The following is a 27260-nucleotide window of genomic DNA, read 5'->3' on the forward strand; positions in this document are numbered from 1 at the left end:
CGATGATTTTATTTGATTATGATTCATCCATATCTAATTTTAATATACTTTTATAAATCGTTTCATGCGAAATCGATATCAGTTTTTGAAGTAACAATTTTTCATCTAAATTCAAGTTTTCATCTAAAATCAAATATGTTATAGTTTTTAGTCTCAAATAAATGTATATAAACGGATTTTTCAAAATATTTCCGATTATCGTGGTTATAGCTGTTAGAATACACAGAATATTGCACCTAATGCACATCTCTTTTAATAGTTATATTTTTATAAACAATCTTCCTTTTTTTTTGTACAAAAATTGCATGTTGTACATGCAAAGTACTAAAACTCTGAAAAGATTTGAAAAAATTACAATATATTCCTTGAATTTTTCTTTTATGGTACAGGTTTTATATTATATTATATGAGATATATGATTTTTAACAAAAGTAGAAGGTTACTTAAAAAGAAAATGATCGATTTCGCATGGCATGACCTACATATTTAACGACGCAATCTTTTAAATTTGGCGCGGTGCATATATGTACATTACATAATCTCATATACCCATTATTACTACTGCGCATGCGCGTATCCCATAACAACGAATTCCGCTACATATGAAACATACGATGCGTGTTAATCCATAAGGATAGAAGTGATCAGAGTGGCCGTTCGTTTTATTAAGTAGATTATAATTGTGACACAAAGAAAAATATTATTCCAGTTTATAAAATAATGTCAATGGAAGGGCAGTTTTTTTTATCTGTTACAGGCTCAATTGAATATGCAGAATTCTACAATGCCGATAATGCATATTGCAAGTACGGGTTTCATTTCGGATCCGAATGGAGCGTTGTGGCAGTTAGTATACCATTTGTATTTTATTCAAATTCAATTCAAACTTAGTTTGTTACGAAGCGAAACAAATATCAGAATAGAATTACTGTAGAAAAATATACACATATACACACACACGCGCGAAGGTATCGTTCGAATATCGATAACAGCAGATCTCGATTTACTACCATTCAAAATACTTGTTCTTCGAATTCCACAACTTCGCTATAAACAAATTTTGTTATTCCAGGGAATCGAAGAGGGTCTGACACAAATGTGCAAACGCAGTAATGATCCTAGAAATCTTATTGTTTGGAACTTCCCATTGGAAATTACGTTCAAAAGTACAAATCCACATGGATGTAAGTAAAATCGATATATAGTGTTATTCATAAATGTATGTCAATATCTTAGAGGATTAATCTACACATTAATATAAGTAAAGAATATGTTATATGAACATACGTTCTATATATATTAATTTTCGAGTTATGAATGATTAAAGAAAATGTTTGAAATGTTAATGTGTGGGAAAGAATTATGGGAGATCATATTTTCTTTTATTTTAGTTAAATAAGATTATTTATTATAATTTTTTATGGAATGATTCTCGGATATTACTATGTCCCTAACATCAGGTTAAATTTATGGTTTATGCACGATGATGCTGTATCAAATGAATATCTGATACCTATGATTTATTATTAAACATCATTCGATACGGTATAATTTGCGAATCACTAACCTGTAGCGTATATCGAGGCATCTATACAAATATATATCTGATTTCAAACGGTATTGGTATAAATTTAAAAAATTATTGATGTATGTTTGCAGGGCCACAGCTGATAATGTCTATTTACGGATTAGATATGTTCGATCATGATGTTATTGAAGGTTACGGTGTATGTCATCTGCCTCTTACAACGGGACATCATGAAAAAAAGTAAATTACATTTATTTTGGAAGCTATCCTTTTAAAATTAATTCATTAATTAGGAAATGAAATTTTTATGAGAAACTATATTGTTATCGTCAACAAGTTAGTGGATAATAATTTACAAATTGAATTTAATCTATCATAGATCAATGTGAAAGATAAAAATATATTTTTATTACGTGCCAAGATATCGCATATATTTGTAGCAATTTTAGAATAGAATTACATTGGTCGCGTTAATTGTCCGCACGGCGACTGTTGGTAATTAAAAACGCCATAATATCGTTATATTCTTATGACCTCATTTTTCTGTAATTCTATTTACAGAGTTTTCATTTATGTTCCCCAATCGTCTTCCACGTTGCAACAATTTGCCGCTTGGTTGACAGGAAGAAGACCTGAGTTAATTGATCCAGCTATATTGGCCAGTGGTGGTGGACGAGAATGTGAGTACATTTTTAATTTATGTTACATAATTTAAATAACAAATATAAATAACTTTCGTGCAGCGGTTGCAAATAAATACGATATGTCTGGTATGAGACAATCGACAAAATGTTAGATCGTTAGTCGTACAAAAAATTCGAAAAGACAACGTTACGGATAATTATTTAACAAAAATCTGTATTTCAAGTGAAAGGGAAGAGATAAAAAAGAGAGAGATCCCGAATAAAAGTTTATTTAATAGCAATGTTATTTACATAGTGTATTAACAAACGTATAAGAATTTTTATTCGAGTAAGAGACAAGCGATAGATCGATCGCAAACTTGACAAATATTTTTGATTATTACAGTGACTCGCATGAAGGTTCAAGGACACGTTACCCTGACGTTCAACGTCGTACTGAAAGATTTTCTGAAGCTGGGCTATAACAATGGAGAAAATAAGGGAAAATAAGCATTATTTTTTTTTTTCGTTTCACTTCTCTTTTCAAAGACAATGTCTTTTTTATTTATTTATTTATTTTTTTTTATTGTTTTATTACTACATTTTTCTCTATTAACGCGTCTCATCTGATATTTCCATTTCGTTTCATTTCATTTTTCTCGTCATAAATTTTTATTAAATTCTACTTGTACACTTATTATAATATTTGTTACGCTTTGATCTGTCTATACGTTCGTACTAAATGAAACGCTATATCTTTGTGCCTTTCTATCGTTATTTTCTTATTGTTAGACTTTGATCTTTCTCATGAATGTGACTTTCTAATAACTTTCAGTTAAATTTAATCATCTCGATTTTTATTGAAAAATATAACTGTTTCTGCACGGTTTAATTCGTTTGAATAAAAGGAACGGATCATTAATTCCATCAAAAGAGATCAAAATTCCATGATTGGTTATGAAAATAGTAGCTACAGCGATGTTAACAGAGAAATAGGATTAAATAATGAAATATAGTGATCTCTCGTTATTCCGGTGAAGGTATAGCGGCACGTAATCATGCAAAATTTCTTCATTAATATTCATATACTTAAGTAAAACATAAGTGGTTATGGTACTTTAACGTTACACTTATAGCTTCCTAAAAAAGTTTTTAAGGCAAAACGACCTGGTTATTGTTGTATATCACAATGACATTTTGACAAAAGTAGAAACTGCCATGATAGCGTAGTGGAATTAAAGGAGATTATCATTGAGGTTGTAGGAAACTAGGGAATTACTCTCATGGGACATTTGTTATCTCATCTCTCAATGTTTACGTACCATTGTGTTTACCGTTATCTTTACGTTTACATATGGGTATAATGGATATGAATAAGGAGTATGAGATGTGAAAAAGATAAACGTTCATTAAAGTTTATTGTGATTCATTATTAAGTCATATAGCATTAGAGGAATTCTAGGTTTTCTGGTTCTATTTTTTTCGTGGCTTTAATAAATTGAATACCGTGGGTATCACTGCCGATCGACACTCTGTTTTCTTTTTTGTGCTTTTATTTAAAACGTTATTAACATTTTTTTTTTAACGATAATTACAAGATTACAAGTTTGCTTTTTAGTAAAAATAAAGTCTAATGCAAAAATATGACAATAAATTCTCTTGTACATTTTATCTATTAAGAAGTTATGAGAGGTATTAGATGCATATATCAATTTGTGCAAGATAAATACTCAGCGATTTTATATAGAAAGAATCGAATATAGAAATAACGATTGAACGACTAACAAGGAATATACATTTAATAAGCAAAAAAATGATACGCAAAGATATCGTATTCGACTTTTTTCATGATTTATCGTACTGCACAAGTAACTGCTTATATTTTATATAACGATCTTCGTTTATATATTATCTTCTACGATGGAACGTCAATTTTTTTTTCATTTATCAGCAGATAAAAGAGTTGACTCAAGTTAATTGCTATAATATTTTTTGCAAAAGACTCGAATCTTCGTGCAAAGTTTGCAAAAATTTGACATTCAAATTTCCATTTTAGTTACGATTTCAAAGGTTGAAATCGACGATACTTTGATGTATCTCACGAACGTACACATGTACGTATGTACGTACATAAGTATATATATATATATGTGTGTGTATGATTCGTGATCAACTAAAATGAATAAGTTTTCCATTTCGCGATTTCGTTCTTCTCAAAGGCGACATTGTAATAAATTCGGATAGAGAGCGTAGTAACAGAAACTATTCGCTTTTCGAACTGCGAGAAACGTAACGTATAACGTTGTGACCAAAGAAGCGAATATTGTTAATGAGGAAAATAGATTGAGTCAAGTTTAAAAAACGAAAAAATATTACTTAGCCCTAATTGTAGATAATGTAGAATTTATTATTAATCGGTAGTTACAGTAGTTATGTATATAGTTTTAGTATTAGTCTTAATATTAGTTTTAGTATTCAGTCGTATATCGAATATCAATATTTTCAACGAAATCTACTGTCAGATAACGCAAAGAAAAAAATAAGAATAATAGATTTGTTCGATATTTCTTTAATTTAATTTTAATTAGGATATTTTCTTTGCAATCACTAAAACGATTATTTTCTAATATTGCAAGCGTATTTTTATAGCCATTCAAAAGGTAAAGTAAAGATCATTACGAAAGTTACTAGAATATACGTACGTGTAAGGAAATAAAATATCATGGTATCGTACATACCTTAGCATCATCGTTTACCATAACTTTGACGATTTAGTTATACATAAAAATTTATGGCTTATATTTCTATTTAGTAGAAAGTCATGTGGGCAATGTGTGTGTTATAGTGAAATAAATTATCTTTTATTTTCACATGCATGCAATTACAATGAATATATTATTATATGTAATATACATATGTACATATATTGTATAATTTTCAGGTCACAGTTTACATAGTATGCGAATATTTTCCAAGTTTTATACGTTACTAACGTAAAGAAGATAGATCCGAAAGATCGATAGAAATCTATGTTAAAGCGATTAGATCGTTCCTTATAATAATTGATTGGAAAGATTTAATTTTGGTCGATAGGAAAGCGATTATCCGTTCATAACGCCGTAGTAATTATATGTATCTGTAGATATATATACATATATATATATATTGTTTTTAGTTAAAATAGCCCTTAAATGTCAACTTAAGAAATAATTTTAGCCGGAGATTTGCTGCCAGCGCCATTCTCCATACGGAACGATCTTATCGTAGAGAAATTACCATAATCTTTTATTGTTTATAAGCATTAAATTATTTATTAGGACTATATCTTTACATAACAATACTGACTCAGTTATAACAATCGAGATAACGCAGATTACGTAATTCGTTCGCACCTTCGAAGAAAGTTTAAATTTCTTTCGACATATCGTTTCTCTCTTGGGACGTTTTTCTCTAACCAAGCTTGGAGACTAAGTTTCGTCGATTCGACGAAAGTTCTTAAATAAAAAAAGTCTATATATAGTAACGTTCCAGCGATTCTATATGATAACTAACACGAAAATTCAATAAATAATCCGTCGAACGATTAACACTTATCTCGGCATTTATATACATACGTGCACGCGTGGGTGTATATTAACAATACATATATAACAGAACTTTGCATTCCGAAATGTACTCGATATGTCTCTTAACAATCCTAATTTTTTTGCAGTTTCAATAAGAATATCTCTCTATCGTGTTAACTTTGATATCTTTTTTGCTATAATTATAATTAATATTATTCGGGAAAAGTATTGAATAGTTATATAAATTTTTTTCCCTTTTTTATTTTATGGTTTTTTTTTTTTTTTAAAGACTATAGAATACGTTTAAATGCGATTTGGTAACTTCGCTCCCCTATTTCGCTTATGGACTAGATTCATTGGCAAAATCACGTTTGGCACAGCATCCAGTCGTTCTGCAAAGAAATTTAACGATATTATTATCGTTAGAGTTTCGAAAGTACATCTATCTTATGCTTCGCGAATATATAAATTTATATATCTTATCTTATATTTTCATCGTCTACAAAAAGAATCGTTCAAGAATAACTAGAGTTCGTATTGTTCGCATAAAAAAAAAAGCAGGTCGGGAACATTTAGAAAGATAACTCGCACGTAAATCTCACGTACATCGATAATTACTTTCAAGATAAAAAGAGAAAAAGAGAATGGATCGTGATCGGAAAGAGAGATTCGAATTTATTAAAATAAAGAATACTTTAGAACGACGTTGTTTATCTTACATAAATTTTGTTTTAATATCACGCCTGCGGTGCGATTATTCTTTACAAAATTTCATTTTCTTTGGTATACTTCAATTTAATGAATTTTCATATATTCAAATTGTTTTTAATAATTTGAATCAACGTTATAAAATATTTTTGATCTTTTCGCCCTTGGGCATATTAGCTTTATATTTACCTTCATTATTCAACGTTGTTGTGATCGTACATATTGTTGTTAAGGTCACCTGGTTTATTATTACTAATACTGTTGTTCAATTTTATCTGGTAGAATGTTTTCAAGAATTCAAAAACAACGCCATTCGTCCATCCAAAGCCTTCTTGAACGTTGTATTCGCCACCACCGCCTCCTTTACCTGGCGAAGTAGCATCGTACTGCAAGCAAAGCGTAAATATAATAAATAATTAGATATCGTAAGCCCAAAGCAAATTCAACTGATTGAATTTAATAATTAAGACGAACTTGAGACATTGCCACGATGCTATGTCGCCCGGAATATTTCTACAGAGGACCTCTTCTCATGACATGCTCCCTATTTACTCGTTTAATTTCATATTGAAGGAAAGCCGAATAAACCGTGCCTATCATGATTGACGTTTGAATACTAATCTTTGTAAATTCTAAAAGAGAAAGGCAGAGAGAGAGAGAGAGAGAGGTACTCGGTCATAATAAATTCCATGAATCTTTTGCTTTAAGGTATTTGTATTCTATGTTATTCTGTATTATCAGAAAGAGAGATGTATTAAAATATTAAAAAGTATTATATTAAATATTATATTAATATTGATATCTTTGATTATAGCAAAACAATGCCATCGGGATTAAATGTATAAACAGTAAAATGTTTCGAAAACATTTTGAATTTTATTTCTTAATGGAGAATGTCATTATAAGAGATGAAACGGAAAAGGAAGAAAAATATGAAGGTATAAGGAAAGAAGTTCGTAAGAATTTGGTCTTATTTTTATTACGATCTCAGTTCGTAGGTCAAAAGACTTGAAATGGCAGGACGGATGATTTCGCGGCTTTGTTGAAAATGTCGACTTAAAATTTTTAATCTAGCACACGAATGGAACACTAACTTGACTTTATATCCAACGTAATACTCGGACTTATTCGTACTTTTCTCGTTGACGAGTCGAGGCGATGACACGCCTCGTAAAAAACGTCGAGAAACGTCAATTCGCACATTCGAATATTCATTTTCCATAGACAACCGAGATTTTTCATTTCAAAGTTAATTCGCAGAGATCGCGATGCTTTTTCTTTCTCTTTTTCTGTCTATCTTATTTCAATCTATCTATCTATCTGTCTATCTTATTTTAATATTTATATTTGATTATTCGAGTTCATTTGACGAGAGAAAGTAATTATTATTTTATAATTAAACTTCAGTTTATTCAAATTTGACAGTGATATTATAAATCTTCTGAAAACACCCACAGAAATATATATATATATATATATATATATATATATATATATATATATATACACACGGAAAGTAAAAATAGATAATGTAAGTACATTAAATGGTTCATTTTGTATGAATACAAACGGAAAGCTTTTCCCAATTTATTAGTTAAAGCGCTTTCGAATTGCTAAAATCGGTTACATCGAGACATGTATAATGGCTATTGAAAGTGACGGATTTCCAAATAAAAAAAAAAAAAAAATAATAAAAAAAAAGAAAATGGAAAAGACTAGCATTTTTACGATTGTAAAAATTCTTCTCGTTTTGCTGTGTCGACAATTTTACGATGGTAGTATCGTGCGATATTGGTGCTTTATTCTTCGATGAATTTCCCAGGAAATGGAAAATGGCCGGTTTCGATAGATCAACCTTTCAGTATTCTTTTCGTTCGTTCAATCGAACAAACGATTCAGCATTTTAACGCGAGAGATTGTAAATTCCTTCGCGTTCGGATACACCTCTCCGTATTTCACTCGTAGAGGAGAACTTGACATTTTAAAACGAAGATCACGGGGCTTTGAAAACATTCAAAGATTTGAGTTTACACAATGTTTTATTATTCACGTCGAATAGACATCAAATTTTCCTATTTTTTTTACGTCTTCGATCGTGTTCTATTCCTTTTTCTCTTCACTTTTTTTTTTTTATAATATAATTTGAATTTAAACAGTCCTGTTTTAATTAATTATTTTTACTTTATTTAATTTTATCCTTAATTATAATTTATTGTTTGATATTTCTTTATCTCTCTTTCTTTTTCATTGTAAAAACATTATTTATATGTCACCATCAAATTTTCCCTCTCGTTAGCATACTTGAGATATTTTCAACGAAACAACGCGACCACTTAGGATAAACGGCACAACAGATCTTTAAATATAATATAATACAAATTCAAAAAGATCCTTAAAAAATACAAAAAAAATTCAATGTTACTTTAGCATTGTTACCTTTGATCCTTTTCACCCAATGTTTTCTACAAATGCAAAAACGATTTACACTACTCTTGAAGTCTTTTCTCGTTTAACGATATTATCCTTATCACTGATAAAATCCGGACGCTTTCAAATTCAACGGAAAAAACTTTGCTTGTTAGAAGACGAAAATTGTTAGAGATTCAGCCGCGGATAATGTTCTCCCAGCAATTTCTGACAATGGAGAAAATCGGAGGATCATTTAATAATTCGTTGTGCCTTCTGACTCCGAAAATCCTTGCTTTTTTTTCGAGGAAAAGAGATAGATTATTTATTTTGCCAGATAACATTCCGTTCGATTGAAATGATGGATCGTTCGCGTTTCTTACTGAATCAAACTTGGAGATAGAAAAAAAGTAGTTAGATTACAGGAATATAAAAAAAAAAGAATGAAAAGAAAGACACAAAGAGAAAGAGAGAGGGATAGAGAGAAAGGTTGAAGTCTTGTGATTCCGATAGAAATAAAAATTTATTTTACGATGAAAAATGAAGTCCCTTTCATCAGTCTCCCTTTGAAAACCCATCGTTCGTTACGTAATCAGTAAAAGATGAATGATTTATCTCCTGTCAAAACCTACAAGTATATGTATATAATTTTCTCTTTTCTTTGCTTTCATTAAAATTCAAAGAAGAACTGTGGCACGTGAAATTCAAACGAACTTTGAAAAATTCTTACGTATAAACGTGAGAATAAAGACTTCTCTCTCTCTCTCTCTCTCTCTCTCTCTCTCTCTCTCTCTCTCTCTCTCTCTCTCTCTCTCTCTCTCTCTCATACAAGCACATGCAAATATATTTTGATTATCCTTCTTTGTGATTCGATACGAAAACATTAATTAAATCGTTGATGTTAACTTCTCAATCGTTAACTTCTCAACGCGATTGATTTTCTTCTTCGTCTTATCGCAACGTCTTTCTTATCGATTGTCTTATCTTTTCATTCTTTCTTATATTCTTTTCTTTCTCCTTTCATCAAACTTTTGAATGTGCAATCCTTCTTCATCCGTGAATTCTGATTCAAGCTACTATCAATCTTCATTCTTCGCTTTTTAATAAACCGAATGAAAGTTTTTTGCGTTAAAAATAAGCTGTGAAAAATGTAATTACTTTGCGAGAAATTATGTTAGAATTTGGAAACATTTCTACATGGAATGAAAAGTCGTGATAATAATAAAAGCGAAACAACCCGATTGAAAATTTTAATACATTTTTCGGTATGCGTGGGCGTGTATATTATTATTATCGCCTTAATATTCATTCCAGGTCGTTTGCATTTTATTCGCGTTCTCGTTACGGATATATTAAAGCTCAGCGAATCATAAGAGAGCCGTCTTAGTTTCACGTTTCTTTACAGTTAGCCGTGTATTTAGTATATAGTGTATTTATAATAGGCATTAAAAGTATTTTTACATCTTTTAAAAGCGAATAATTTATTAAGTATAAACGAACTGTTTTGAAATTGTGAATAGGTATAGGAAAATTTTAACATTTAAAAATTATCATTGTGACAATATTAACAAATTAATCCTTAATAAATAAATAAATAAAGCATTATTTTGTGAATGTAGATCTTGTATGCAAAAGAAATACTTTCGATTTTGACAATAAGACTTTACGAAGTAATATTTCTGAATCTAGATATTTAAAATTTTAGGATATCGCGTTCGTTAAAAAAAAAAAAAAATAAATAAATAAATAAAAAATAAAAAAATAAAAAGGAAAAGAATTGGAATAAAAATTCAGCTTTAAAAAGTGTAAAAATAAAATACTTTTAACAGTCGCCGTAACTCGAAGAATATTGATTTTCATTCGGTTATTGAGTTGGTTATGGCACAGAAGGAAACATTTTCTTTTAGTATCCTTTGTATCGTATCGATAAGCCGTATTTTTCCTGTACGTAACCATCCTACAAAGAGCGTCGTTTTGGAATCAAGCTTGTCTTGTTTTATACCTTTACGTCTTTTCCCGTTCATCGAATTTACCGAGAACGCGGCGTTTCCGTCTTGGGACTCGAAAATCGACTTGGCGAACTTTTTGATCGTATCATCAAAACTTTCATCGATAAAAGTAATATTCCTATTCGGTAAGCCTTACGGAATATCTTTTCCCATTTGAGAACTTGTTCGTCCGATGGAGATGGAGACTGGTACGTACCCGTGTACGCATATATAGGTACATACGTATTACATATTTATATACAAGATCTACTGAGCGAGAGTTGTGTCGAGAGTTGCGATAAATTGAATTAGAAGTTTAAGGGACATTCCTAAAAGGAATTATCGACTTATTTGCTCTGAATATAATCGAAACGGAGAGAGTATAGGAATCTTTCGTATTTTGTACAATTTGGAGGAGATAAAGAAAAATGTGTGAGGGATAAAGAAGGGGATTCGTATTGTATGCTACTCCTGTGTCGTCTTGAGTTCGATCTTTTACAACACAATCATTCTTAGCGTTTTTCCTTAAGGTATCGTGACGTTATCCCAGCATTAGTTGACCCAAGAACAAAGCTGGATTTACGAAGAATCGGGTTCCATCGCGAATAAATCAGAGGACTCATAATATTATCCTTCGAAATATCTTATCATCGAAGAACCGAGTTAACACGAGTTAAGGAACGAAAGAGAGAAAATAGTATGACGATATCGACCCTCCAACGTTTATACAAACTTCATCATCTAATCTGATTGATTAAAAATTCCTTCTCTGTAAATCCCGAAAACAGCGCTTTTAACGCTTCGTATCCTCTTATTCATTCCACTTGTTATTTTAAGAGTTTTCGGAACAGTGAGCACTCTAATTAGCAAGGTCGACCAAGTTAACATCTTCTTTATATTTCAAAGTATATTATTAAAATTTACGACGAAATATTTCGACTTGATGGGAAAAAAATAATTAAAAAAGAAACAGGGATAGATCTATTAAAGTTCAAGCTGTCATATCGAGTAATTTGTGTAAAAAAATTGCTGAAGATTAGCTATTCCCTCGACTTTACATAGATTACTTAAGAATTGTTCGTATTAAAATATTAGAAGGTGTATTCAAATATCCCAATAAAATAACTTACCTTCTCGAACATCTTTCCAGTAGCTTCATAGCCAATATAATTTGATTCGAGCCACTCACGGGCAAAGTCCGCGCTAAATTGAACAGCTTCTGTAACGTGAGTTCGATATAATCCTTGGATCATTATTGATTGTAAGGGTGGCCACGCGTTAGGGAAGTCCCATTGTTCGCCAGTTTGATTCAGAGATGTTGGAGTTCCGCCTGTATAGACGATGAAACAAGTCGATTACGTACTATGTATTAATTTTAATACGATGATGGGTAGTAAATTCTAGATGAAACTTACCAAAGTACGAATTAATTTTCATTTTCTTCAAATAAGATACAGCATCAAGTGCGATCTCCCTGGTTTTACTAGTATCGTAACTTAGTGTGTATAAAGGTGTCAGGTTGGTAGGATAAAAGGATGTTCTATGACGTTGATTCTTCATGTCGTAATCCATCCAAATTTTAAATTCATCGTTCCACAAGACTTCGTTGATACCTTCTTGAAATTGATTTGCTATCCTTAAATAATATGGGATTTTCTACGAAACGATTATCGTAACAGTTATTATGTTTAAATCATAAAGAGGTTTTTCGATCATACGGATAAGCGCAAACTTACTTTTATGTTATTCAGTTCGGTGTGAAATTCGATAAGAATACGAGCATTTCTTTGAAGAAAACTATTCAAATCAACTGGTATAATGTTCTTCGTATTGATATCGATCAAACTATTTGATTCTTTTCCTTCTGGTCCGATGAACCATCTTCCTGAAAAGTCCCAACCGCTTTCAGCGCCGGCTTTCAAATCGTTGTACAAGGAACGTTTCTTATCAACATCCGACAATTTTTGTGCCAATTTGTAGTCTTCCCTGAAATTAGTAAGTCATTTATTAATGAGATAAGTTGGTATTATCGTGATCTTCAAAAAAAAAAAAAAAAATCGTTATTTTACGCTAATAAAATCCTGATTGAGGCTTGAAGAATAATTGTCTTTTCGGAATAAGTAAAATACGTTCATCTATTTTTCATTTATTCAAAACGAATGTTTCGAGATATTAAAAATTATCTTCTCTTGCAAAAGGAATTTCTTTTTATAATCGACTAGGTAAATGAATTTTTTTCAAGCTATCGTGTACGGTAGATTTATTACGGTAGGAGAAGAATATTCCACTTTTATAATTTCTCAATTAAGTTGGAGCGGATCAAATGTATTTGTACAGTTATCAATTGATTTTGTGGTTTTTATTACATTGTGAAACGTTTTGAAGCTCAACGAGATTCTTAATGTTTCGATGAATAACGAAAGTATAAAAAATTCCAATGGAACTTTATAATATTTTAATTAATCTACGGATTCTCTTTTTCTTTTTTGTTTGCATTATGTAAGTTATTAATTCAAAATTCAAATTAAATTTTGTATACATTGTATCTTTAACATTATTCAACAATATACGTAGTTATATCGATTTTTATAAACATCATTTTAAATTTTATTTTATTATTAATAATATTAAATCGACATCTATTGAAAGGAACCGAATATGTTGGATCTGCATCGAAACACAAAGCATCTAAATTTTAATGTACCTGTAACTTTCTGGACGTGGTCCTTCGCTGTGAACAACGTAATGGGCCATCTTATAAGTTTTCCCATTTCTCTTCACATCGACCATCTTGTATTTCATCCAGTAATCGAACTCTTTGTCTAAGGTCCCAATAATTTTATTCAAGAATTCGTAATCTTGCGTATATTCCAAATATAACTTGACCTGTAACGAAAAATAGACAAGAGGAACGATTAGAATGTTAAGGAAGAATACAAAGAAGAAAGTTTAAACTTTTTCGAAATCTCGATAGCAAGTTCGCGAAAATGTAATATTCGTGATATTAATGGTTGAAAATAAACGATTTTCACTCAGGTTACGTTAAGAGTATATCCTACTTGAAGATATTCGACAAGTTCATCCTCCTTCTAAGTTTGACAAATATTTTCCGTAAGAGCAAAGGGCAAAGAAAAGGGAGGGAGAGAGAGAGAGAGAGAGAGAGAGAGAGAGAGAGAGAATGAGATGAAGTATAGTGAACGAAGAAGAAGAGAAAATCAATGAGAACTTACGGAAAGTATTTCTTCCAGAAAAATTTTTTATCTTGAAATTATTTTATTTTTTAATTGATATCGTAATTCATCATACACGGCTTTTAAATATTTAGAATATTTAAACAAGAATCAATATAAAATCAAATTATAAATATAGATATAGGTTCTTATTGCAATAATTATTTAATGATGTGAAATCGTTTAAGGAGTATTAAGACTTACCATGGGAATTAACAATGGTGGATGACTTCTCATGAGATAATACACACGACCGCCATTTGGTATGAATCCAAATCTATCGACCATCGATAAAAAGTTGTTTATCATTCCTTTGACAGTATTGTTCATTCCGCATATCAATAATCCTTCGATCACCCAATAACTGTCCCAGTAGTAAAACTCTGTTAAAAAATTATTTCTGATATTACAAATATCCTTGAATCGATTCTTTTTTGTCAAAATTTATATCTCACGCAATATTATTTTTAAATGTTCCGTGAATGCATTAAAATAGTATTTAAAATGTAAGACATAAAGTGCAAGTCAATGTATCTCATAATGACAATTATGAGATTGTTAAATTTACTCGTTACATTATCGGATTAAATAGTCATTAGATAAGTTTTTTTTTTTCTTTTTTTACCTTTGAATCGACCACCCGGTATTATGAATGCATTATCCACGTAAATGATACTATGCCTGTCTGGATGTTCAGTCACTATTGGTTTTATCTTCCTCGCCAATTTCTTCCATATTCCGTTCAATTCCTTCGCCCACTTCCGTAGATTAGAATCCTCGATAGTCTTCAAAAACGGCGGATCTTCTTGCCAATCCGGTAACGTGTAGTTATCGAGCTCATCTTCCGCCGAGAAATTATCAAGGACGAATTGAGCGACTTGAGAACGATTCGGCTGGTTATTTGTTTTCTCCATTAATTTATTGAAGCTGAAATATAGTTACTTTGTGTTAAATGCTTATTATATCGTATTTATCTTCACTGCATTATCTTCAAAATCGATAAAACGTTTCGTCAGTTAATTATGAAATTATGGTGGAATGTAAAAGTTAAATTGCTATGAGAGTTGTGTAACTTAAGAATCGTTATACTGAATAATATGCGATTGACGTAACAAGAAAAAAGGAACTGACATAATTGCACAGCTGATACTATTTATTCATCTGACGTGAGTTAATTATCAGTGGGCATCCATTAGGCGTGTAATTGTCATACATTTAATCAACTTATTAACGTATTAATGATCAATTTGTGAATTTCTTTTCTTTTCTCTTTGAATTTTCTTTTTTACTACATGGGACAAAGTCGTTTGGAAATTTTCATTTCGAGCATTATATAGATCTTCTCCCGTAAAATGTTTCACAGTTTACGGCGGTCTAAGGTAAAATTAGAATATCTTTTAGACGAGACATTTTGTCCCTCGTAGAACGCGAATTTTTACGTTTGCACTATTTTGCGACAATAAGAAGCAGCTGGTCGAAACACGTGTATCTTCGAGATCGTATGAAAATACTAATGTCGATTGTTCGAAGGAAAATTTAAATCCTTTTCGATAATGATTTTGGAAAAATTTATCTCGTAGAATAATAAATCTAATTTTTATTACAATAAAAAATACCAACGTTCGATTAGAAAAAGAAAAAGTATATTTATTAGTAATTGATATAAACAAAAATAGAATTTTCGATCGATGAAGTTACTTACTTGGCAAGTGTATCTTCCGGTTCGTTCTTTTGACTCAAATCGACGTAGGTTTTACTGTCATTGAAAATATCCGCCAATTGTACGATTTTTAAAACGTTTCCTTGACAATAGACCTGGCTGTAAATTGAAAGAAAAAACAAAAATTATGTATACAAATGGATTACCGTCTTTTGCTTTTTGATCGATTTTCATCGGCACGAAATCACTTTTTTTCTGAAGTCTTATCAGTATGAAACGGGACGTGATTTCAATATGGTAACTATCGGAGAGTGGAAAAATGTCACATTTCTAGGACAGCTGAGGGAATAAACATGTGATTTGAGAATATTTTTAATAAGATGTCAAATAAAAGAGAACGAGAAAGCTTATTACTTTTTTGGGAGAAACGGAAAAGATACGATCATACTTTCTGATATGTATTAAGATAGGAGGCGGATCGAAAAGTTTAAATTTGATTTAAAATAAATGGAAAAACATACTTCGTTCGAGGGTCCGAACTAAATTAGAATCTTTATGTGTCTCGTTTTTACAATTTTTATTTGTCGCTATTTACTTTGCATTACGGAGACACTGGTTTTGGAGATACCGTTTAAATTTTCGTTTACTCTATGAACATACTTTTAAGTTGTCGAGGATATGAGCCGTAATAAAAGTGATCCTCGAACAGACTTAAAGAATCTTATGACATGAGACTTTGAGAAGGAAAATAGGATAGAAAAAAAAAGATTTTTCTGTTTTACCGTTGACGAACTAAACGAAGTAACCAATCAAAGCTTTCAAGTGCCTTGGGAATTATCCTCGGACTAATCCACCTTCTTGGATCTTTTTCGTTGGAGAAACTTCGTTTTATCGTAAAAAATGTAATTTCTGACATACATTCAGAAGCGCGATCTCTTTTTCTTCTTCTATTTCTAATACTTTCTAAGAGTATTAAGAGAACTAAAGTAAAAGAATTTCGAGAGTGTTTCGAATGCTAATATATATATATGTATGTATGTATGTATGTATGTATATGTATATAACAATGCTACAATAAAATAGATCGAAACGAAGAGCATCGAATTTTATTGAATTTATTTCAAGAGTCAGATGCTCGATAAACTTTTTGAAATCAATGTAAAATAATCTATAAAAGATATAATTCCTGATTCGAGAGTTAGTTAAAAAATTTTGATAGTCAAAGTTGATTACAAAAGAAAAAACTAATAAGATATCATTTCATATTCCTTTGTCATAAAATAGTCGGTATAAATCCAACCGGACGGAATAGCTAGCGTTCTTAGGCGAGAAATAAATTTTCTTTCGTTATCCTTCTTTCGTTCTATTTCTCTTCTCCTTCAACTTTTATTTTTTAGCCCATGGCGATGAAAAAAAAAATGGTTGATGATATCAACCTCGGCATCGTTCCATCGAGTTTATGTTCGTCTTGATGAGGAAAGAAAAAAAACGAAAAAGACAGAAAATAAGAAAGAAAAGAAAAAGAGAAAAAAAAAGAAAAGTAAAAATAGAAAAAAGGAAAGAATGGCGAAATCTCGCGGTACGTTTACCTGTCATCCTCAGCCATGAGATTTCTATTACTAACCACCACTATTGCTACGATTCGTTTTATACCTTTCTAAAAGTCCTACCAACGAAGATCCGTTGAGATTTCTACTGTACAATGGCATTGATGGCGCGCGAAAATCGTGTCAGACGGATGCGACGTTAAAGGATGCTTTTTTCTACTCGACGCATAAGATAAATCATAGTTTCGAGTGATCCAGTCTCTTTTCTTTTTCTTTTTTTTGTGTAAAGCGTGTCCTGTATGCGCGTATGTGTGTGTGTCTATGTACATATATTAATTATAAGTATATTTATTTAATGAATTCATATTCACTTTAATAAAAAAATTAATTAGAAAATTCTCGTGCGATGATACGAAATAATATGTAAAAGATTTCAGAAATTTTTGTTTTTAATAACTTGGAGTCGTAAAAGTGGTTTTGCGATGCATAAATTACGTTTTACAACGAACGAAGTTGTATTATTTATTATAGTTCATTTTATAGTTCTCTGCCCTTCTGCTTTATACCCATATATAATTTTCTAAAATTAACCTCCTATTTTTATTTAAATATCATATTTTATCAACCTTATCGAGTAAAATTATAAACGCTACTTTCATTTAATATAATGTAACGATATCGTTAGCAATATTGGACAGCGTAAAAATTTTAACGATAAAATGCACGTTCGCTGTCCATGTACATAGGTATTATCGAAGTGTTACATCAAATGCAAATAAAGTCCGATTGCCCATGATTTCTTTAACAAATAACGTTCGTTTCATTCGATAATCGAAAAATGTCAACATACGTATCGATCTACTTTGCTTCCCTTCTTTGTAGTCTCCGTATACAGCAAACTGAGTTTGCGTATTTCGTATCATCTAAATGTTTTCTTTAGATAAAAACTACATTGTAAAAATTTATAATTATCATATTCCGGTAAAATATTTCACAGTTAGAGTCAACATTTCATAATTTGACTCTTGGATTCAATCAATTTGTTACTCTGAAACTATTTTATATCATCAAAAGCAACGGAAATATTTCAAGTGTTCCAAGTTAAAAAGTTGACATCCTGTGTATACATATATTTGTACATATGTATACGATATAACTATAATGCATTTAATGATAACCGGCACACTTATCAACAGTCCTTGATTTAAGAATTTTTCCAACAGTTGACGTCGGTCGCGAGGAACAAACATAAATAAAAAACATGTCGATCGAAAACCAATTTTTCCTCTTTCTTCTCTCGGGTATCCAAATAAAGCGTAGATATATCTTCCTTGGATAAATTTGATTTGGTTGATCGAGTGAGATCGGGTAACGCGTCGGACACGAAAAGAAACATTATTAAGAGAGAGATTAAATGTTTACAAATATTAGGAGAAAAAAATTGATTGATCAGTGCATGTCGAAATTAAAATTGTTCAAATTCTATGATTCGAGTTAGTGCGACATAATGTCTCTTCACCGACGATGTATCGACATCTTCGTTCGAGATTGAACTATACTGAGGTTTCATGGGTCAATTGAGCAGCCAATCCCGTACGGTTATCTCTACTTCGTATTTTCTTTTTCCTTCTTTCTTTCTCTTCACTTTTTATTTTAGCGGGCATCATTCCACCAACTCAAGTAGCGTATGTATGTACCTATGTATGTGTATATGTATATATATATATATATATATATATATATATATATATATATATATATACACACGTATGTGTCTATATATATATATATGTGTATACGTATATATGTACCAGTTAAAGAGAAAGCTCATCGTCAATACTTTTCACTCCTTTTCCTTCTCACTTCGAGTCGCATCGTATCCGTACTTCTTCCATTCGTACGACTTCAAGAACTTTTCGTCTTCGAGAAAACTTTATCGTCCTTCGTCTACTATGAGAAAATTGCAGGTTATCTTCATAGATCTTTACAACTTGGAAAGTAGAATTAAAATACATAGACAACGTAGCCTCCCACTTCTTTTCGAAAATTTTCGAAAACACAATCCGAACGACGAAAATATCGACAACAATTTTTCTCGACAATTGACATTTTAATATTCCCATGTGAATGACATTATTTAACTTATTGTAATATTTTCTTCTGAAAAGTTTCGTAGTTGTTTTTGATGTAGCAGAGATAAATTAAATGAAAATTCAAGGAGATAGTCCTTTATCTCCTAGAGATAAGTTATTCAATGAAATCATATTTTCGTAGAAACTTATTACGGTCTGTTTATTTATAAAAAAGAATTAATTTCAGTTTTGATTCTTACAAGATCGTGTTCTTGCGATATAATAAGATATCGACCAGATCCGTTCTATTTAGAAATCGTTTTACGTAAATAATAACGAACTCTTCTGGTCGGCAGGTCAATTAAGTTTGACAAATGAAAAACTTGCAAGGTCTAAAATGTTTTGACCTGGTAAAAGAGTTGAGCAACAAACGTTTACGTATCAAACATTTTATTTCTTTATTTTTTTGTTTTATTATTAGGTGGATATGCACAATGCAGTTATCGAACGATTAATTTTGCTTATAAATGTTTCGTTTCTTTTTTTTTCCTTTTTTTTTTCAATAACCATCTGCAATAATTGAAAGAACGGTCGATATAAAAGTACTTCTATTACGATCTGAAATAGAGTCAGCTTTAATTTGGCGATATTAAAGGACGACATCGATAAATAATACTGACCGTCGAATCGCAGTATCGAAAATTTACGTCAAATTCTAACGTTACTTCGTTCGTTCGTTCGTTCGTTCGTTCGTTCGTTCGTAGTTGCTTTCATAATATCGATTTATCAAGCATTTCGTGTTAATGAGAGCCATCGATAATGCAAGAAAGATAATTCAGCTATCGCCAAAAACATTTATTCTGCATCACATTGTACATTAATCGGTATACTAAAAATATTTAATACTATTAGGTGTTAATCGATTAAATTGAATTTAATAATTATCCTGATATTATAAATAAATGGATGTTAAATATCATCAACGCGATGAGGCGGGATAAGAGGATGTATATGTGTTAAAATTAATTATATATACCGATATGTTTCATAGATCTGCAAGATTTTTTATTCGTTTATTAATGAATGAGATAAGCTCCGTATAAATAAATGATCTCGAATGAAACGTTTTCCTTGAAATCGTATATCGGTATGTAACGAAGATATTCAATTTTGACCCGAGTATAATATATTTTTAGTTTAAAAATAAAAAATTTTTATTCAACGTTGCCACCAATTCTGATTAAAAGTAATCCACTAATGACAGATAAAATTAAAAACGTTGATAACTTTTACCACAAACAATCACTTCGTATTCGATATGATACGATAACATAGTACTATCGCAATACTTGCGGGAAAAGATAAACTTTAGTCGTTCCGGTCGGCAATACTTTTTCGTTGAGTATCGTACGCGCCAACAATATACAATCCACCAACAAAAATGCTTCCTTCATGCTCATCAAGTCTTTATGGAGACATTATACCGGCTTGAATCAGCCCTACTTCATTGCAAATCTCACCCCTTGGGTATCGTGACAAACTTTCTACCCCCGGGAAGGACGATTTTTCTCCTTTTGTTCGATGTCACCGGTTAAAAGGGAAAGTGGGAAGAGCTGAATTACTCTTAAATTAGCTTAGATCTTGTCCTTTCAGAAAAAAAATTTACTCTCCAGTGTATTTTTATCATGTTCTGTTCAATTTATCTCCATAACTATGTAAATTACTATATGTTTTAATATGGAAAATATTTAAACCTACTATAGATCTTTTATAGGGAATTTTTTATTTAAAATTATATCTTCTTTTATTTACGTTCCTTGATGAGTTAGCACGAATCGCTCTAATTAAATTTCTTTATATTTTCCATCAATAAAGAGCTAAGATAGATAATAGGAAATTTTTATTACGAAGCACGAAGCATTCGAAACCCATGACAATTTTTTACAGATGTAATACGATTGGATTATAAAAATTTTAATTACATGCGTTTTATGATAAAAAAAGAAAATATGATTTTGATAGACCGATCAATTTCATCTCTAATAGTCTATCGTTTCGTTTTGGGAAGGAATTTATATAAGGAAAATTCTTTTACGAAGAGCTATTTAATCTTTTTTTCATTTTTTTCTTGAGAAATGAAGAAAATTGAGATTTCACGATAACGGGAAACTACGGGATAGTACTGAATTAATAATACGTTTTCTCGTTAATAACTTAGTATTTTCTTCTTCGATGAAAAACGTGAAAGGACACAAATGTGTTAATTCGTCGTATTTCACTAAATAAATTCATCTAAGCGGACCTGCAAAAGCTCGTTGACTGATCTTTATTTTTCGTGATGTTAGTTAGTAATTATTTTTTAAATACAATTTCCAACTATATTCTTTCATAAAAGCCGCAAAGCATCAAAAAATGCAACGTTAAAAAAAAATAAATCCAAATTAGTGCATTTACAAATATTCTCTGGTTAGTTTCAACAAAAGAGTGAAAGATATGATTTGTTATTTATCTCTAGAAAAATCTCTACGAGTAATTTTTAAAATCCATATTTTATAGTTTTCTATTGCAATAGAATTTTATATCTTTTAATCTAATATATAAGAATTTCTATCAGCAAGAAAATAGAATAATTTTCAATAAGAAATTCTAGAATTTTGTTTGAAATTATTCTTCTCTTCAAATATTTATGAGTTATACATTCTTCGCGAGCTTATCAATCAATAAAATAGTAATAAAAAATAAAATTTTACGATTTTACGATTTAATAGCGAGTATTGTATGCATAGAGGTGCGTCAAATAGAATTCGTGTCGCACGAATAATAAATATCACCATAATTGCCTATGATTTCAGTGAAAGGTCATTGTCGTTGCCTCGCAGCTCGTTTCAAGAGTTTCAGCTAATACGAATGAACGGCACGTAATAACCTCAGTTTCTATTTGATTCGCTATACTCTATACTTTCGATATTTCTATATCACTACTAATTCATATCACATCGTTTAGTTAAATTATTAAATATTAAATATAAAATTGAAAAAAATAAAGATAACAATATAGACCACTTTATATTCGAAGTTGATTATTTAATTAAAAGAGAAATGCAAACTGTTAACTGTTTATAGAATAAGACTCATATGGATTAATTCTCATACTGTTATAATCGATATAAAATAATTTTCGAAAAAGATCGAAAGAAAAGATAATGAAACTAAATGATTATTGTTATAACTTGCTTTCATCATTTAAAAGACAGAATAAATTTTTATGAAATTTCAAATGTTTCATAATAGCAGGTTCAGATTTCACGTAGAAAATCTTTGAAAAAAGAAATTTAAGAAATTATTATGTCCATGCGATAATCATTTGAAGACGATTCGAGTGAGTCAATATATATATAAGGAAATAAAAAATAAATAACAGAGGAAAAAAAACGATCGAATCGAGAGTCGATAGATGTGGGACCTTCCGGATGTGCTCGTTTTCTTTCCCTTCTTTCTCGCGATAAATTCAATTCCACATATGCTCCGACGATAAGGCTTATCCCAACTCGCATGGATAACCAATGTTATTCATTCATCGTCTGTCATCAATGGAAATCGACACGCATAAAACATAATCGATCGGATCTATCAATATATATACATATACCTATACATATACTCCGGTATTTAAGAAAGGATACAAATAAATAAAAATAGAAGAATAAAGAAGAGGAGAAAGAATGACCACCGGTAACTATATAAATTCTGGAATCTAATGAGACGATCATTATTATCTCTAATTGCCATCGATCAATGGATATTACGAAAGAAACGATCTCTGAATTGCAAATTCGTGCGAACCTGGCATGTTTCGATTTCCCCTCGATATAAGCAACATTATCGATGATGACTAGCAACGTTATCAATGACAAATCCACCGCGATGTAATTTCGTTCAGGATTCCACGATTACGAGAAAATAGCCAATTATGAAATCGTTTGTAAATCGTTTGTAACGTCAATCAATTGTCATTTCACGTATTTCTTTGTTTGTACTTTTATTTTGTTTTCTTCTCTTTTCACGAGAACCTTTTTCACGATTTTATTTGGTTTTAAAATGTTTCTCGATGGATCGAATAAAACAATAGAATAAAAAAAAACAAAAAAGAAAAATCCAAACTCTATGCGTACCTACAATATATAAAAATTCCTATATATGTATATACACATATGCAATTGAATTATGCACTTTGACGAAGATTTAATAGATTTTAAACAGCACGTTAAAGAACGAAGGATTTCTTATCGTGATAAAATCGTCGCCGATTTTTCAAATTTTTTTATACGATGTTATTTTCTTTCTTCTCTTTTCCGTTGAGTAGCACAATAGTGTCTTAATTCAATCATTATTTTCGCATGTATCCGAGGATAATTATTTTCATGTATTCGATGATAACATCGTCTTTTACAGAATATCTTCGTTATTCATTCTCTTGCAACATTGTAATTTTTTAAATATGTAAAAGCATCGTAGAGTTATTTCGAATCAGATAGGATCGTGCAAAATGGTTATAGAAAGAGATCGATCAATAATAATCTTCCAGATATGTTGATGCGATTTAAGATATTAAAATAAAAGATGTTTATAAAGATTTAAAATATTGGGGAATAATTGCATAGTACTAATTAGAAATTGATAATATTTATGATCTTACATAAGTCATTTAATCGAAGTAAATGACTTTGAATCGGTCAAATGAAAAGTAGATAACAAGCACGTTATTTCGTCAAACAAAGATATGAGTTGTTGCCTTTATCAATGTGCAACATATACGTAGATACACAATTTATTAAAAAAAAAAAGTAGGAAGGAAGAGTTCTTTCTTCGATTGAAACGATTAGTTATCAAAGGTGAAAGAAAGAATACATTTGGAAAATTGATAGTTTTTACAAAATTATCGATTAATCAGAAGCGATAAGAGTATCATCAAATGAAAGAAAAAATAGTTATGTAGCGTAATAAATATCTATGAATTTTCTTCCTTATTTCTTCCCGTCTATTTGTTATCGTTATCTTCGAAGAGATAGAATACAATTACATACTTATTATCATTTGATGAGAATGTAGATACTCAAAGCGATCAATGAACAAGCCATTAAAGAAATCATGCACATTTGCTTTAATGTCATGGTCAAAGAATATCATCTTCGATCATTTCTTTGATTACTAGTTTGTATTTTCTTGTTATATTTCTAAAATTTTCCTGCTCGAAATTATTTTTGAAATTACTAGTAACGACGAACAAGGAACAGGAAAACAAAGTCAAATATAGACTTGAAATGTGTATGAGAATTTGTATCGATGCGTACAAAATCGCAGCAGTAGAGTTAAAACTGCATTTGTTTATTTATTTTCGCGAAAAAAGATAATGCCTTCGTATGAATACATGTGCGATAGTGTTATTATCGTTCGATACTAGAACGATTATCCTTGAGATTATCAACTTTACTTTGATGATAAATATTTCGTGATAAATGCGTTATACAATAATCGATAATTTCTTTTACTTCTGTCTCAAGATGTTGTGCTATCTACATTTATTTATTATTTATTTTATAAAAAAATATCAAAGTGAGAGTATATCTCTGTATGTGATATTATATTTACCTTGAAGACATAAACTGAAAGATTAAACCGAAGAATGCATTTCTACACTTGATTCTAAAAATTACAAGTCATAAGAAAATATGAGGGTAGAATTTAAAATAAATTTTTTCAATTGCACAGTAGTATATATTTCTTATATACTTTGTATATATGTTTGATAAAAAGAATCAAAGTATATATTGGAATCTTCATTATTAACTTTGATAGATTCAAAACTTAAACAGTAATGACACTAGTCGCATATTCACATAATTTCTAACATTTGAAATATTCATACGCAAAGTAAATGTTAACATTAGCATTTGCATTTTTTAATGGTCATTCTAGCGTGCAACTTAGCAACGTTCGACTTTTATTGCGTAGACGACTCGAGGAACGCGAGCAGTTGCATGGAGAAAAAGAAACGCTTCGTATAATTAGATTTATCTCGTTGTCTTGTCAGAATGAGACGAATTTGGATATAATGTTCTTACGTTTATCAAAAAGGAAAGACAAGCATGAATCTCGAGTAATGCAAGGTAAGAAAAAAACGAATGAAACTATTTTTACGTCCGAACTCGTAGAAAAAAAAAAGAAAAACAGATTCGATACGACAGATCGATAACACAAAACTTCTTGAAGAGAGTCGAGCGATAAGGATGAGAAAAAAAGATAAGCAAAAATCTAAAATACAAAGTAACTTCATTAAATGTCTGGTTATAATTGGCATTGGATTCAACGTGATAGAAATATAAATCTAAATCGTCGAGAGACCTTCACTCTCTCCTTTCGCTTACCTGGTACAGAGGTCCGGGCTGTTGTTCTCCAATCTCCTGATAGAAGCTGCCTTACCCAAAGTAGCAATTACAGCCAAAATCAAAAGTATTCTAATCGCCATCTTTGCGTTTCTTTCTCCTTTTCTTTTCTTTTATTTCTCTCTTGACAGCAATGACCGATAGATCGTTACAACAAATTAGGATGTAGCCTTTTTACGAGGATTTACGGACATGCGGAGCCCCCTCAGTCGCGACACCGACCGATCCGCGCCGAGCAACGATCGGTCAATCGACTGACACACCGGCTATTACTACGATATACGCGCTCGAGTTAGACAGAGAAAGAAAAGGACATCCGCTCTCCGACCGCAGTTTCTTGCTCTTTCACTCTTCTCTCTCTTTCACTCTCCCCCTCTCTCTCTCTCTCTCTCTCTCTCTCTCTCTCGTGCCGTCGAGCTCGAAACCGATAGCCTTCTAACGATTATTGTAACTCGAAAAAAGTATTGTTATCTCTTTTTGTATATATTTCTCTCTTTCTTTCTAAGAAGATATAAGTATATTTTCTATCTCTTTCTTTTTCTTATCTCTTTCGCCTTCGAACTCTTTATCTTTGTTATAACTCTTTATCTTTCTCTCTCTCTCCCTCCCTCCCTTATTTCTTTCTCACTCTTATGCGAATACAATTATTTAATTTTCTTTCTGTCTATTTTTTTTTCACTTTTTGCTTTTCGCTCTATCGATAGGTACGAACCCGTGCGTACCTGTTTCACTCGACTTGAACGCAGCAGGATAAGTGGTTATATACCCGACGTTTCCTTCGCACGGTGATAAGGACGTGTCGTTGATTGGTCAACGCTAGGATCCTCTTCGATGCTTATTGGTCAACGATTAGAATTTTCACGTGAACTTTATCATCCCGCGAAACGCACCATATGCCCATTCGTCTTTCATCTCGATTCTTTCATTTGATCGATGTGACTCTTTAGAATGATAAAAATGATTAAGGTGTATTTGCTCGCTCGTGGAATTCTCAAGGAGACACATTGATTAAACTATATTAAAATTTTATTCGTGCAACTAAAAAGTTCTTTCGAACATAATTCTCAATGAATACGATCCTCTTTCGTTCTAATTTTAAATAAAATTTTGTAATGGGTGCTTTTTTACGTTATTCTCAAAATTATATAGATCGTAATTCCCTTGTGTTACGACAAATACGATTATATCGTATTTCATTTTTATTACTATTTTTTTTAGACTCATTTTGATATATCTGATGAGTTGAAATCAGCTGTATATATTATTTTGGTAAATTCACGTGAAAGTTATTTATCTACATCAAGTTTAGCGAGGTGATTATCATTTAATCGATTTTAAAGACCTACTTTACGTCTGTTTAAAAAACTTAAAAAACTATTCGTGTAAATTACACAAATATTTTCGACGCTCATAAATTTCTATCTCTCAAAGATTTAATTGGCAATATTTACAATATATTTAATAGAAAAATTACAGACTATCTCGATCT

At 30.8% G+C, this 27260-nt stretch overlaps 2 protein-coding genes across 2 annotated transcripts; one reads left to right on the plus strand and one right to left on the minus strand.

Moving 5' to 3' along the window:
- Positions 1 to 147: 147 nt before the first annotated feature.
- Positions 148 to 5997, plus strand: LOC127063146 (B9 domain-containing protein 1). The gene is made up of 5 exons (XM_050992523.1): positions 148 to 846; positions 1073 to 1184; positions 1660 to 1768; positions 2090 to 2208; positions 2558 to 5997. The coding sequence occupies exons 1-5, from the start codon at positions 721 to 723 to the stop codon at positions 2659 to 2661; spliced, it is 570 nt and encodes a 189-aa protein (XP_050848480.1). The 5' UTR covers positions 148 to 720; the 3' UTR covers positions 2662 to 5997.
- Positions 4991 to 26490, minus strand: LOC127063139 (trehalase-like). Its single transcript, XM_050992511.1, has 10 exons — positions 25754 to 26490; positions 15752 to 15868; positions 14675 to 14976; positions 14254 to 14432; positions 13524 to 13705; positions 12556 to 12805; positions 12235 to 12475; positions 11950 to 12149; positions 6615 to 6811; positions 4991 to 6109 (listed from the first exon to the last, which is right to left on the minus strand). The coding sequence occupies exons 1-9, from the start codon at positions 25852 to 25854 to the stop codon at positions 6620 to 6622; spliced, it is 1764 nt and encodes a 587-aa protein (XP_050848468.1). The 5' UTR covers positions 25855 to 26490; the 3' UTR covers positions 4991 to 6109; positions 6615 to 6619.
- Between the last annotated feature and the right edge of the window lie 770 nt (positions 26491 to 27260).

The sequence above is a fragment of the Vespula vulgaris genome, chromosome 4 (genome assembly GCF_905475345.1).
Source record: "Vespula vulgaris chromosome 4, iyVesVulg1.1, whole genome shotgun sequence".
Classification (NCBI taxonomy): domain Eukaryota; kingdom Metazoa; phylum Arthropoda; class Insecta; order Hymenoptera; family Vespidae; genus Vespula; species Vespula vulgaris.

Coding starts and splice junctions, on each gene's coding strand:
- LOC127063146 (XM_050992523.1), top strand. CDS start 721: ATGTCAATGGAAGGGCAGTTTTTTTTATCTGTTACAGGCTCAATTGAA. Junction 847..1,072: donor CCGAATGGAGCGTTGTGGCA/GTTAGTATACCA, acceptor TTGTTATTCCAG/GGAATCGAAGAGGGTCTGAC. Junction 2,209..2,557: donor CAGTGGTGGTGGACGAGAAT/GTGAGTACATTT, acceptor TGATTATTACAG/TGACTCGCATGAAGGTTCAA.
- LOC127063139 (XM_050992511.1), bottom strand. CDS start 25,854: ATGGCGATTAGAATACTTTTGATTTTGGCTGTAATTGCTACTTTGGGT. Junction 15,869..25,753: donor AGCCCGGACCTCTGTACCAG/GTAAGCGAAAGG, acceptor TTCAATTTACAG/CCAGGTCTATTGTCAAGGAA. Junction 14,977..15,751: donor CCGGAAGATACACTTGCCAA/GTAAGTAACTTC, acceptor ACTATATTTCAG/CTTCAATAAATTAATGGAGA.